The sequence below is a fragment of the Sphaeramia orbicularis genome, chromosome 18 (genome assembly GCF_902148855.1).
Source record: "Sphaeramia orbicularis chromosome 18, fSphaOr1.1, whole genome shotgun sequence".
Classification (NCBI taxonomy): domain Eukaryota; kingdom Metazoa; phylum Chordata; class Actinopteri; order Kurtiformes; family Apogonidae; genus Sphaeramia; species Sphaeramia orbicularis.
Window position 1 is genome coordinate 36,049,884 of NC_043974.1, and position 13,851 is coordinate 36,063,734.

Below are 13,851 nucleotides of genomic sequence, written 5' to 3' on the forward strand. Positions count from 1 at the left end.
TCTCTCTCTCTCTCCTCTCTCTCTCTCTCTCTCTCTCTCTCTCTCTCTCTCTCTCTCTCTCTCTCTCTCTCTCTCCTCTCTCTCTCTCTCTCTCTCTCTCTCTCTCTCTCTCTCTCTCTCTCTCTCTCTCTTTTTTTTAAACTGTGTTTTTACTGAGTTTTAACCATGGAAATGCTTTTTGGAGTTCAACCAGGTGTCCAAAAGCAGCTGGACTGATTTAGAAAAAAAGAGCCCCAAAACAAAAACTACTGGACCCAAATTCAAATAGTCGTTCAGTGTTCCAGTTCACAGTTCATGTTCAACATCCTAAATCTCTTATTGATGTACATTTAGTGTCTTATTTAGTAAAAACCTGTCAAACTTTACTTCCTCTGTCTTTTTGTGTTATTCTACCTGTTTTGACCCTTAAACACACAGTAAAACAAAACCACTGAAGGAAAGGAACACAAGCAGCTTTTATGACACTAAAACAGACGCATATTCACAGCAGAACGTTTATTTGGAATAATGTCGCAGGGATTAAAGGGTTAAAATGAGCAGATTTTATCGTGTTACATAGTTTGCACTTAAGCCACCGGTTATTATGTCTTTCAATAAATCACATTCATGTTCATCACACTAATCTTAAGATTTCTTCTTAGATCTGTGCTCGGATTAGTCTGTCTATAAATTGCCTGATAAATTTTTTCTTTTGATTAATGGCTTAAATCAAGATTTTCCACATTGTTTCTGCGCCTGCAAAACGCATGTGTGGTTTCTTCAAACACTAAATATTTGATGAAAGGCCAATGGATTCTATTTATTATCATCAAGTTCAACCATCAGTCAGTCCAAATTACCAAAGTCATTTACATGATTAATGACCACTGGAAAGTAAATGACCTGCTTATTAACATTAATAGCTATTGATCTTCACCAGCATAAGTTAAGAGTTGATGCTGATTTGACAAGACTGGTGATATGACACTTTTTGGTCACGCTTGACCTTCCTCTAAAAATTAGTGCCTGCTTTTGTAGAAAGTGCATTTTGTCTGAAATGAGATGAAACTTGGCGAGAATAATTAAATTCCCCAGCCGTCGCAGCCCGCGGATTAATGGAAGTGTGGGAGGAGGAGGGGGGAAGAGGCAAAAAGGGATACGTTAAAAAGTTTCTGCATGCACATCTGGAAAAACACCAAAGTCTGGAGAACAGGAATTAATATTCCTCACCAGCGGAACAGATTACTGATTTGTCTCCATTGTAAAAGCATGGCTGATCCAGCTTTGCTTGGTGCCTTTCATTTGCAGAGCAAGCACTCCACAAAGTACCTCAGCCAATAGTCTTACACGCCCAAAGTTTTCCAAAGCTGATTTGGAAAGACACAAACCACAGAAGTCAACCTTTGACAAGCACCATCTCCAAATAAGAACATTATTGCTAGAACAGCAGAATAATTGTAATGTTTGGTTCAAATCCTTTCCCCACTGTGTTTTATCAAACTAAAATATGCACAGTGTCCTTGAAACGCTCAATAAAACATAGTGGATGGATAATTCAGTTCTGTGTTGATTAGCTCTAATAATTCTACAAAAGAAAGCAGTAAGGATCATTCATAAGGTAGGTTACACAGATCACGCAAACACATTTTTACAGTCAAAGTTACTCAAACTCAGACATCATAGAGCAGTGTTTTTCAACCTTGGGTCGGGACCCCACGTGGGGTCGCCTGGAATTCAAATGGGGTCACCTGAAATTTCTAGTAATTGATAAAAATAAAAACTTAGAAATAAAAAATATATGTTGAGTTGAGAGAGACAATCCCAATCCATAAAAGACATGACAAACTGAAGCTGAAAATGAAGCACTGTGGTTCTGTTTATCTGTGTTCCTTATGTATGTATGTATGTATGTATGTATGTATGTATGTATGTATGTATGTATGTATTGTTGTCAATTATCTTTTTTTAATGGTGCAACGGTGGGAATCTTCATGGATTTGGGCTTAAAAACAAAAAACAGTGACTGTATTATGCTTTTCTAAATGACTCGATATGTAATAAGACTTTGAACAAATGTTCATTGTGGTCAGTTTCAGATGCTGCAGCTCTTTCATAATTCATAGTTTGACTTATTGTTTGTTCAGTATTAATTGTCAGCCTTGTAAATCCAAGCTGGACTGACTGTACATATCCTGACCAAGGAAAATCAAATTCTCACTTTGCGCAGTAATCTACACCTGGCTTTACTGCCTCCGTCCAGAATAATATACATTATATAGACTAAATGTCCTCTAAAATTAACGTTTATTTCCAGCACAGTATAGCAAACTATTACACGATCAAAAACAAATTAATTTTAGTAAAAAATGTCTGTTTTGAATGTCTGGGGTCACCAGAAATTTGTGATGTTAGCCAAAAAAAGGTTGGGAACCACTGTCATACAGCTACAAACACAAATCATATTCAAAGCCAAAAATAATCTACCACCAGGAAACATACAGAAATGACTCACTGAAAGGGAAGGGAGTTATAATTTAAGGGGTAGATTTAATTTCAAAATTCAGAGGGTGTGCACTATTAGGAAAAATTTTAGTATATGTGCGAGTGGTGTTAAAGTCTGGAATAGACTGAAGGAGGAGCACAAGGAATGTTCAAACAGAAGCCAATTCAAAAACACTTATAAGAACGTGTTTTTCACAAGATATAGGGAAGAGGGTTATTAATCGTCACCATATGTTCACTGTTGTTTATGTATATATGTCCTTCTTTGAGTTAGTTATTATTTATTTATTCGCCAGCACAACTAAGAAATGCATTGGTAAAAGATTATATGTGTACTTGTATGTTGTATATATGTATAAACGTATGTATGTGTATATGGATGAATGAGTGTGTGTGAATAGATATATAAATATAAAAGTAATGTAAAAGGAAGAGGGACATATATATTATTAATATTTTAGGGAGAGGGGGTGGGATTAAATAAGTTACACTTCTTCTCACCCCTTTTCAGGCATGAAATGGAACTGTTGTGCTGTTCTTCTGTCGAAGATCGTTATGATTCTTGATATTTGTATTATGTATGGTTTTCTAGTTTGCATATATGTTAAATTTCATTGCATGTTTGGAATAAATCACTATAATCAAAATCACAATTATTACTGTCCAAGTAGAATCCTTTTATTTTTAGGACTTACATCTTGCAGTCTGTCTGTATAATACATCCCATACTATGGAAGCGTATTGCATTCACACAAAAAATAAATTTGTTTTTCCAGAATAACGAGTTAATTATCTCATAATTACAAGAAAAAAATAAGTTAAAAAAATTCGCCTCTGTTTTTCCAAATTAACGAGATACTGCCTCTGAAAAAATTTATATTCGGCTCTGTTTTTCTGAATTAACGACATAATTATCCGGACAAGCCCACAGGAGCCGGCGCTCGGAGCCTGTAGCCTGGCTTCCTGCAGGGCGCGACGCAGCGATGTGGGAGTTGGAGTTGGCATTAATGAAGTCAAATAAAATGACATTCACCAGCATTAAAGAAAATACAAACAGCAGAGGAGTAAAAATGTGTATTCATAGTCATTTATTTGTCGGATCTGATGGAAAGCATTACTCAGAACTAGATCCGTGGAGGAGCGGTTTGGTCTCCTGGTTCACTGCGGTTTAGAGCCCCTCCAAGCCCCACAGGAGCTGGGGCTTTTAGGGCGCTAAGCAGGGCTTGGAGGTCAGGGCACAGCTTGGTTCTGAGTTTTGTAAACCAAACTAGTTCCATGATCCGTAAATGGAACTGATTACACGAATGGAACCAACTTCACGCTCCCCCGAAGGGTTTTCAGCAGCACAGGCAGAAGGAGCTCCTGCCTGGATCAGCCACTGGATCCACCACTGACTGAGAAAATCAGAGCCGAATTTTTATTTTTTCATAAAACAGTATAAAATAAGAAAAAAAAAATTGGCTCTGTTTTTCCAAATTAACGAGATACTGTTTCCTGAAAAAAATTAAAATTTGGCTCTGTCAAAGCAGCCAAATTTTATTTTTTTGTGTGAATGCAATACGCTTCCATACCAGACCTTCTGTGGCTGCCTGTTTGTTTTTGATGCAGACCCAAATGCTGCTTGAACAGACAGTTGTCTCCTCATGATTATTAGGCTTTAGTCTCCATTGGAAAAACATGCTACAAGTTAATTTTGCCACTAGCTTTCTCACCTTAGTGTCACTAGATGTCAAGTCCCCTCTGTATTTATTTATTTGTTTATTTATTAGAATCCCCATCAGCTGATGCAGAACATCAGCTACTCTTCCTGGGGTCCTCCCGTCCCAAACAGACATAACAGTATCCATTTACAAGCATAAAAACAATGTGATTCACCCTGATATTACCTTCTTAAGTACACTCAACATTTAAAAAAATAACAACATTAATAATAATAATAATAATAGTAATAATAATAATAATACTGCAAGATAAAATAAAAACCAAAAAAACAAACCAAAAAAACCCAAAAAGTAATAATATAAAATAAATAATTTCAGGGCATATCTACAGCACATGCGTCAACATACCCTCATCTACACAGCAGGTACCTTATTGTAGAACCCCTTTTTAATTCCAGGCCTTCATCTCAGTTCATGGACCTGTTTTTCAGAGCAGGTGTTGTTGGGAACCAGAGGCTACAGCTTGTTCTTGTGTGTGTGCAGGACCCGAGGCCGTGGACGCCCAGTGTCAGAGGCTGGAGGTTCGCAGCACAGACGGAGACCGGCTGATTTTCACCGCCGATGAGGACGAGATAATCATGACCACGGAAAAGTTCACAGTCACAGGTAAAAAAATAAATGCATAAAATCACACCTCATCAGACTAATCCTTTGTTCCAGTGGTTACTAATCATTGTTTAACATCCCTCCTTGAATTCACGGTCTGTAACATGTGATTAATAGGCCTCATGAAAAGCTCTTTTTCCATCACTCATAGTTTTAATGTTGAGTAAAGCATCTTAACGTTAATTTAACAACAGACAGACAACAGTAATTAACCCTATGAAACCATTTGTATCATATTTGCTACACCAGGTTCGGAGACTTATATCTAATAAACAAGATCAATACTTTCCATACAAACCTGTTGTATGTGACCTAATATGCATTTTCTGCCCCCTGGTGGATTGTCATCCCCCTGCAGCCAGTGGAAGTTTTTTTTTTTTTTTTTTTTTTTTTTTGCCCTTTTCAATATGGCCACTACCGTTAAATCGTCAACACACTTTTTGCAGGAAAGTCTTTGGTAATTTTCAAAAAGTTACATCAAGAACATTTGTATTTTTAAACAAATGGTGCCAGGCACAACAAACCCCGCCCCTCGCACGTATTGTAGCTTATTTTAGCATCAGTCCAGCTGATGTCATCATGTCTATGCATGTGCTGATGTCAGCATATCAACTGCCTCTTTATATGTGCCAAGTTCGGAGTAAATTGAAACAAAATGGATGTTTTTTATAGATATTAGAAATTTTGTTCATTGTAAGTAAATGGGAGAAAAAAAGATTTGAAAAATTCATAAAAAATTTTAACTTTGACCTACTTCTCCCAAAATGTAGTCACATCTATTCTGGGTCACTGGCAATCTATAAACCCATTTGGGTGTGAATTCAACCAATAGTTTTGCTGCTAGAGTGTTAAACAAACAAACTAAACCAAAAACAATACCCTTTTCCTTCCCTTCGGGGGGTGGGGTAATAAGTACTTCATGTACTGAAACAATGCACAGTTACTTGATAACTGATTAATTATAGTACCATTAAATTGTGTCGAAAATGTGCATATCAAATTTGATACTGCTGGTACATAAGGTGCTTTATAAAAATACCCAATGTCTCAAATGTGATACAAACATATCATAAACAAAATAATGTGGCAAAGTGTTTTGCTTGTATTTTGTTAAAAAGGTCCAATAAACATCTCAGTTCCAAAAAAAAATAATTTTGTGGCTAGTTGTTGATGGGTCAGGTTTTTCAGGGTTAAATATGAAAACAAGAAAGAAAACTCATCTGAAGACACAGGATCAGATAGAACTCCATGAACTCCAGGACAGAATCCTCTTTACTTCTAGTTTTGGTTACTGCTCAAAACTGCTCCCTCAATTTTATATTTTATTTTTTTTAGATGAAAATAAACATGCATCACACCAGATCCATGTGCATTGTAATCACCTGGCTTCAACATTCTCCTGTTCTGAAACGTCTTCATAGGAGCAACGTTATGGCAAATAATGTCCTAAATAAGGCTTTGGTTCCATCGATGAGAACCAGCTGATATGGGTCCAACATCATCTGCCATCCCATAATGTTAATGACTACATTTACATGCAGGCTGTTATTCCATTATTATTCAAAATATGACGCAATGATATGATATATTATAATGTGACAAGGGTTATTTAAATGGGATATTCTTACACCTTAGGGGCATTTTCTGATTAACACCAGATTCAATGCTGTATATCATTGCTGTCGAACGGAAACCTCGTAAGTCCATTTTTGGTCATAAAACGACTCTATTGGTCAGTCTTCACATTGGCCTGATGGTTTTAGAAATATTTAACCGATGAAAACAGCTTGTGACTACATCTCTGAACTCCATTCATTTATTTAGAATATACATCGTTTTTCCACTTTTCTGAAAATTACCTGTTTTGGACATAAGAGGTTTCCACCCGACAGCGGTGACATATCTTTTTTGTTCAGCTGAAGCTTAAATCCATATGCCTACTGTTTAACATTATACCAGAAAATAACAGTTTTTTGGAAATGAGCAAATACCAAAAACAATTTTAAGACGGAATAAAGAGGAAGTCTTTAATCAGGGTATGAACTTTCATTTTTCGTGTAAACAATTCACTACAATTTTTGTCGTTGTAAACACAATTTGTAGCTTTGTTTCAATGAAATGTCAAGCAATAGTCACAACAATGAAAATGCTAATTATTTCCACTTCCATAAAATCGACTTGGAGCAAAAATCTTGTTTGTTGTGCTGGAGGCTACGCTACACAGCATTATGTTTCACCTCGAATGACTGATTTCTTTTTTATCCTTTCACCTCACGAATGAGACAGAGTGGTAATCTTGTCTCGTCATCTGTCCATGACCTTTTTTTTTACATTTTCAGAATATTTGGAAGCAAACTGCTGATAAATCACAGGTTAAATATTTAAATTGCATTTTTTTCCACAAAGGTGTTTCAGTTTCCTCTTTGCACATCTCTGAAAAATGGCAAAAATCACCTCTAATGATAAAACTGTTGCAGATTTTGCTATTTCTTTAAACATTTATGGCCCGCAGTGCACCAGCATTGAGGCTCAGCTTGTCCTCACTGGTCTGTCTGACCCAAAATATTAAATTCATTCCTGCAGTTTGAGTTGGTTTGTAATTTTGAAAGTTAACTTTATTGTCTGAGGTTAAATTATGCTGCGTTCCAGGCAACCCGTAACTTGTGTTTTTTCAGCCTTCAATCAGTGAAAATGTGCTGGAATGGCAGTCAAACCTGTGACTTCCCACTTGTGAACTCGTTCTAGTTCGATGCACTCCCAGTTCCGAGGTCTGACGTCATGTAGGCCATCAAACAACAATGGTGGCCCCACAGTTTCAGTGTTTATGCAGATTGTTTGTTAAATCAAGGTATTGCTCTGACGTTATTTATCTGCAGATGTTCTGCATAATCAGCAGCTGCTCTAACATTAGCTAGTTTTCAGTCCATTGAGTGCAAGAATAAATTAATACCAAATATGAATCCAAATATACAAATCACATAACATAAAAGGTAGAACAGCTTCTCTTGCCTTATGCATCGTTTTTACTTCTCTGTTTCCCTCAAACACCTTTGGCGATAGAAATAATTGTAAATCAGTGGTGATTTCTCACAGACTGCAAGGGAAGCTCAGCTTCCCCTAAAATTACAAAAGTTAAATGGTTACATATGTTCGGTTGTGTTGACATTTCACTGACTACAAATGTGTTAGAACACGTTCATCTCACAGACGAGTTCATTCAGAATCACCTTTATGACAAATCATCAGACTCCATGTTGTTCACTTCTCATACATTCCCGTGTCTCTGTTTTCTCATTCGATCTCTGCTCAGTGCATTTGTCCGTAGACGCTCAGCGTCCATGCACTTCAATGGGACTGAGTGGAACAGGTTTTTTCATTGCCTCAAAACTGGACGGTAATTGGATAAATGCCACGATGTTGTCCCGCCCCCAGACGCCCGGCGTCTCCGGGGGTGAATGGAGCTGTGGGCGGAGCTCGAGAGAAAGTACATTATGCCTATTATTCATTTATTTATTTATTTTCAAAATACAACTTGGTTAAATTATTTCAGTGTGTGTATAAGTACTTTTTGAACATTTTGAGCACAATTTCAACAATACCGTGATAATAATGATAATTGTGTTATGAAATTTTCATATTGTTACATCCCTACTAGGGGTATTGTTTTTGGTTCAGTTTGTTTGTTTACACTCTAGCAGTAAAACTATTGGTTGAATTCACACCAAATGTGGTTTATAAATTACCAGTGACCCAGAAAAGCTCTCATTACATTTTGGGAAAAGTAAGTCAAAGTTTAAATTTTTTATGAATTCTTTTAAAATCCCCCCCGTCCAGTTACTTATAATGGGCGAAATTTCAAATGTGTGTAGCAGCAAAATTATTGGACAAATTCATACCAAATTTGGGTTATAGATTGGCAGTGACCCAGAATAGAGCTCATTACATTTTGGAAAAAGTAGGTGAAAGTTCTGATTTTTGTATTAATTTTTTAAACACTCTCATTGACTTAGAATCGGTGAAATATGTGCGAGGGGCGGGGTTTGTTGTTCCTGGCACCAGCTGTTTGTTTATGTTTACATTTTTTTGTTTTGGTTCATTACGCACTTCATGCTTGCTTTACAAAAAAGTCCAATTATGCATCAGTTTTAACGCATCTATATGGCTGCTGTGTTTGCGAATTACAAAGTCCTCTCTTTCTAGGCTCAGAAGGCGCCGTTTTTCGACATTCGGTGGAAACTCCCCTGATCCAGGCGAGGACTTCTGAAGACCTTAAGTAAGTTTAAATTCATTGACTTTCAAGAAATCCATTAAAGCTTAATGCCACATGTTCATATCCTGTTGAATTAAAATGAAGATCTTTAAATAATGATGATAAATGTTCCATGGCATTTCAAAGTTGAGCTTCATAAAAAAAAAAAAAAAAAAGTTAAAGTGGCAGGGACCATTATTCACCAGTATCATTATTCTCAAGCCCCCTCTTATAAACTCAAGTAGAGGCTGGATCATTATCGCACAATTTACAAACTGAATTTGACCATTATTTTAATTTCACAGCCCAGAAGTGAGCTAATAGTTATTCTTGGGGATTGATTAAAACAGAAGGCTAATGTTGAGATGTATGTGATCCAACGCTCGGCGCCCGAGGCTCTCCGCTCTTGTGACGGTCCATTATCGAGCTATAACGAGTGCCGTTTGTTGTCCACCTCGCCGGTCCTGAAGGGAAGGCTGGGATCAAAGTTGGCAGAAAAAGCAGTGTTCTGGCAGCTAATTCCTCTAGAGTGAGGGGAATACTGATGAGGCTCGCTTTAAAGCAAAAACACACACATCCACGTCCAGGCTCGACGAGGAGTGACCGCCAGCGCAATGTGTCCAAAATCTTAACGAGTGGACGCTCAACGAACGTGAGAACGCCGGCACAATGCTTAGCTGGACACCAGTCAGACTTCCTGCTGTTCAGATGCATTTTTCCATTATATTTAACTCGCTTTGTTCAATTTAAGGAACATATTGCGTTTCAGGAGGCGGCTTTAGTCTGACACCTGCGTTATTATTGCCATCTGTACAGACTTAGTGAGTTCTGCACAAACTGGCAGGTGTATTTAAACTGGGAGATGTGATAAATTTGCACAGTCAAATGTTGTGAGTAATTGCACTGTCAGGATGTTAAATAAACGCTCCTGTTTTATCTCAAACCAATTTATTTCTTAAACATTATGTAGGTTATTTTCATTGACTTAAATAGGACTATACATAAAAACAAAATGAGGAAAGGCTGTAGGTCTCCGTCATGTGATCAGAGTAACTTATATGCATGATTGTACATATTTGAGTAGGTATTTATAAGCACTTTAACATTATGTATAACAAAATATGGGGAAATAAAATTTTTAGGTGAAAAATGTCAAATTACTGCTCGGTAACACGTGGACTTGAAATGGACGTCAGTTTTTTCAGCTTTACGCAAACATTCAAAACATGCGGTTCTCGACAGAAATTGATATCAAGTAGGACAAAACCTTTTAGATATTATGTTCGACTATGCTGAATATAACTGTTGGAGTAAAATACTTAAAAGTCTGTTTTTATGACATGAGAATGTGGCAACACGTGGACAGGCTGCCATAGTAACACATGGACGACTCTTTACCATAGTATGCATCAGCCATAATGTATTAACCCTCCGGTATCCGGGTGCGCCTTTTAGGCACACTTTGCACTTCGTTTTAAAAAAAACTTTATATTATTTTTCACAATTTAAATAAGGTTAGAATTCCAAAGTTGTTCATTTTTGCATGATCTTTAAAATTCTGGCCACCAACTAAAATGTGCACATTGTAAACAAAAGAAAATTACCAGACTAGCATCTGTCTCCAAGTGTGCCTAAAACACACTATTTCTTTCATTTGATCTGTATGATTTGGGCTGACCTAGATTTACAAAAATAAAATTAGAGCTGAAAAGTAAATCAATATATAATATTTAACATTCAAATTTAACATGCAGACAGCTGAGGGGGTACATCTATAGTCAGATGAGGGTGAGGAGGTCCATCCAGACAGGTAAGGGTAAGGGAGGACGTCTGGGGTCACAGATATCCTATAATAGTTCTTCATTCTAACCATAATGCTGTCAGATGACTGGAAGCAGTGGGAGCGGAGGTGTTGTTCTGGGTTAAATAGTGAACACACCTGTTTAGCGCACCCTTCAACGCAAATAGTGAGCGAACGATGGCTTAGCGAACACAACAAGGATTTTGCCTTCGTTCAGCCTCTGCGTTCGCCGACCCATCGTTCGCTCACTATTTGCGCTGAAGGGCGCGCAAACGGTTGCGTTCACTGTTTAACCCATGAAACGAGCCCCAGGCAGGCAAACGATTCCAACGAATTGAGCTACTGGGTACCGGTTCTCAAAAAAGAACCGGTTCTCGATTCCCGTCCCTATACATGTTAGAAGATACTCTTTTATTACTCCCACAACAGGGCTTTGGTTTGTGCTTCTGCATCCTCCTCTTCTTCACTGCTGCATTGCAACATAAAAATAAACTCTCAATAGGCCAGACAAATCTAAATATGAAACCCTGCTTTGTGCTTCATGTTCGACACATCCTTTTCATTTCCAGTCCAATACCAGAACCACTCTTAGAATCCACCATGTCCCACTCCTGATGCATCCTGTCCTTTGTATTTTGGGGCCAGATTTTTATGAATTTCACATCGGCTGCCACACTCTCCCTCACTTTGAACCTTCTACAAAAATCTTTAGCATATCTTATCCACTCCTCTGTCCCCTCCATACCCCGTGACCCATAAATATTTAAAGCCCAGCCACTATCATGACACCGAGAACAAACTTTTTGATCCGTCTGTGATAAATGACAGTAACTGTAGGCGCATTCTGAGGTCACTTTCTCTCACTGATAATCCAGGACTTACAGCAGGAGAAGAGAAATAAGTTTCAGCGATTTTTCAGCTATATACGTGCAGATTTCAATGCAAATATGACCGCTTTTTATTAAAAACAAGTCTGCAAATAAACTGTCAGCATGCAGCACAGTTCCGTCTACAGTTATCTGGGTTTTATTATATTTATTTTTTTACTGTACAGACCTTGCATCCGCATCCGTACTGAGATATCCGAACACAATTGCGAGGTCTGAACATTCATTTTAGGATTTTGGAGGTGTTCTTGTCTGCCTCTCTCCACATTCTGTTATCAGTCTGAACAGGTATGAGTCCTTGGATGTGCTGAAGAATCGGATACTCAGCTGAGGTGCTCGGTCAACGGCATCATATTCAAGGATTTTAAAGACGTCTCCCATTTAACCCATAAAGACCCAGAGCTACCTTTGTGGCAGTTCCAAAATATTTTTTTCCTCTATATTTAACTTTTAAGTGATTTATCACCATTTATTATGCCATTATCCACTGTCTTTTGCGTTATTTTCCTTTTTTTTTTTTTCCCAAATAAATTAAAAAATTTTTTGTTCAAAGAGTTTGAAGAATGATTCCTCTGTGGAAGTGTAATAAGTAAATAAACAAGCTAAGGAATTATTAAAGTGTTAATATTTTTCCTTGCAATGTTAAAAAAAGTTCCCGTCCAAGGTAGTAAAAGATATGTATAATAAATATATGCAGTTTATACAATACATGTGTGCAGAGATCAGTACAGTACTTGATTTGTTGTATGTGTGTGTTGATTTTGACACCCTTGTTGATATCGTTAGTGTAATTTTTACATTTCATGGGCCAGATTTGACCCTTTGGTGGGTTGGTCTACAGCAGGGGTCTGCAACCTTTATTATCAAAAGAGCCATTTTGCCCCCTCTTCCGCCAAAAAAAGGAAGTTTGGAGCTGCAAAAAATAACAGTTTAAAAACTTTTAAAAGTTTTAATCTTTTTTTTTTTTCTTTTTTCACATTTTATCTGTTATAACCACTGAATACAACAAACAGAAGTGCAGTGTGGAATGAATTCTGGAGTATGATTACTCTAAAAGTACACAGTAAAAGTAGTTCATAGTATTTGTGCTAATAGTATATGAAGTACTAATACCAAATATACCAAATTCATGAGGTACTTATGGGAAAAAATGATTTTGTTTATCATTGAATTTAGTCTTAGAGCCTATTTCAGATGAAAAAACACTTTTGGAGCTTGGAAGGGAATCTATTGTAGGATTACCCCAAAAGTACACAGTACTCATACAGTCGCTCTATGAAAAGTATCGCTATTTATGGAAATAATTCTCTTCAAAACTCAACACTGCCTCCGCAGTTCCCAGTTGTACTGCTCCATATTCTTCGTCTGGGTTCACATCCGCAAGCTCCCGGAAAACGGACAGAATTACGTGAGTAATATACAAAGGACGGACAGAACCCTCCATCCGTCTGCGTCTGTGTCTTTAACGTAGAGCATAAATGAGCCCTTACTTTTGTTGTCTGGAAAGCACATTCACTCCATGCAGCTCATCTACCGTAATTGTCGAATGAGTAGCACACAAGACAAATGCTAGCGGCTGGCTTAACCATGCAGAAGAGAATCACAGCTGGCTTGACCACAGTAAAGGGAGACACTACAAGGAGGATGAAGAGCTGCGTGCGGCTCCGGAGCTGCAGGTTGCTGACCCCTGGTCTACAGTATTCTGATAGTGTTTTAGAGAAATACACAGTACTAAGACTATTGTCAATGAAAAATTTAAGAATTATTTCCAGGAATTCCAGCTGCAACAACAGCTAAATGCCTACCCAGAAGCTTACAGTGGGAAATCACAAACCTCAACATGAAACTATTCCTGTTAATTCCATGATGAGATCGGAGCTACTCGTGTTATTTTCATGGATGATGCCTTCAAGTGTCCGAGACGTATCCGTACAAGTGGGAAAACTGTGTGACAGTTGTGATGCTGTTACTCCTGGCAGAGTCTTTGAAGTCGTCCCGTTCTATATCTGTCATCTAGCGAGTTCACGTTCAGAGATTTAGTTTCATCCTCCTGACGTGTATCGAGAACAGATGGACGTGTGATCAATGCACCAGAAAGGCCTCAGT

At 37.7% G+C, this 13,851-nt stretch overlaps 1 protein-coding gene across 1 annotated transcript in view; it reads left to right on the top strand.

The window, feature by feature from the left end:
- The window catches only part of LOC115438195 (zeta-sarcoglycan-like), a 149,162-nt gene that overhangs the window by 112,934 nt on the left and 22,377 nt on the right, over positions 1–13,851 (top strand). The window contains exons 5-6 of the mRNA XM_030161628.1: positions 4,686–4,808; positions 9,009–9,081. Of these exons, the coding sequence (XP_030017488.1) occupies positions 4,686–4,808; positions 9,009–9,081 (196 nt within the window). The remainder of the gene's footprint in view (positions 1–4,685; positions 4,809–9,008; positions 9,082–13,851) is intronic.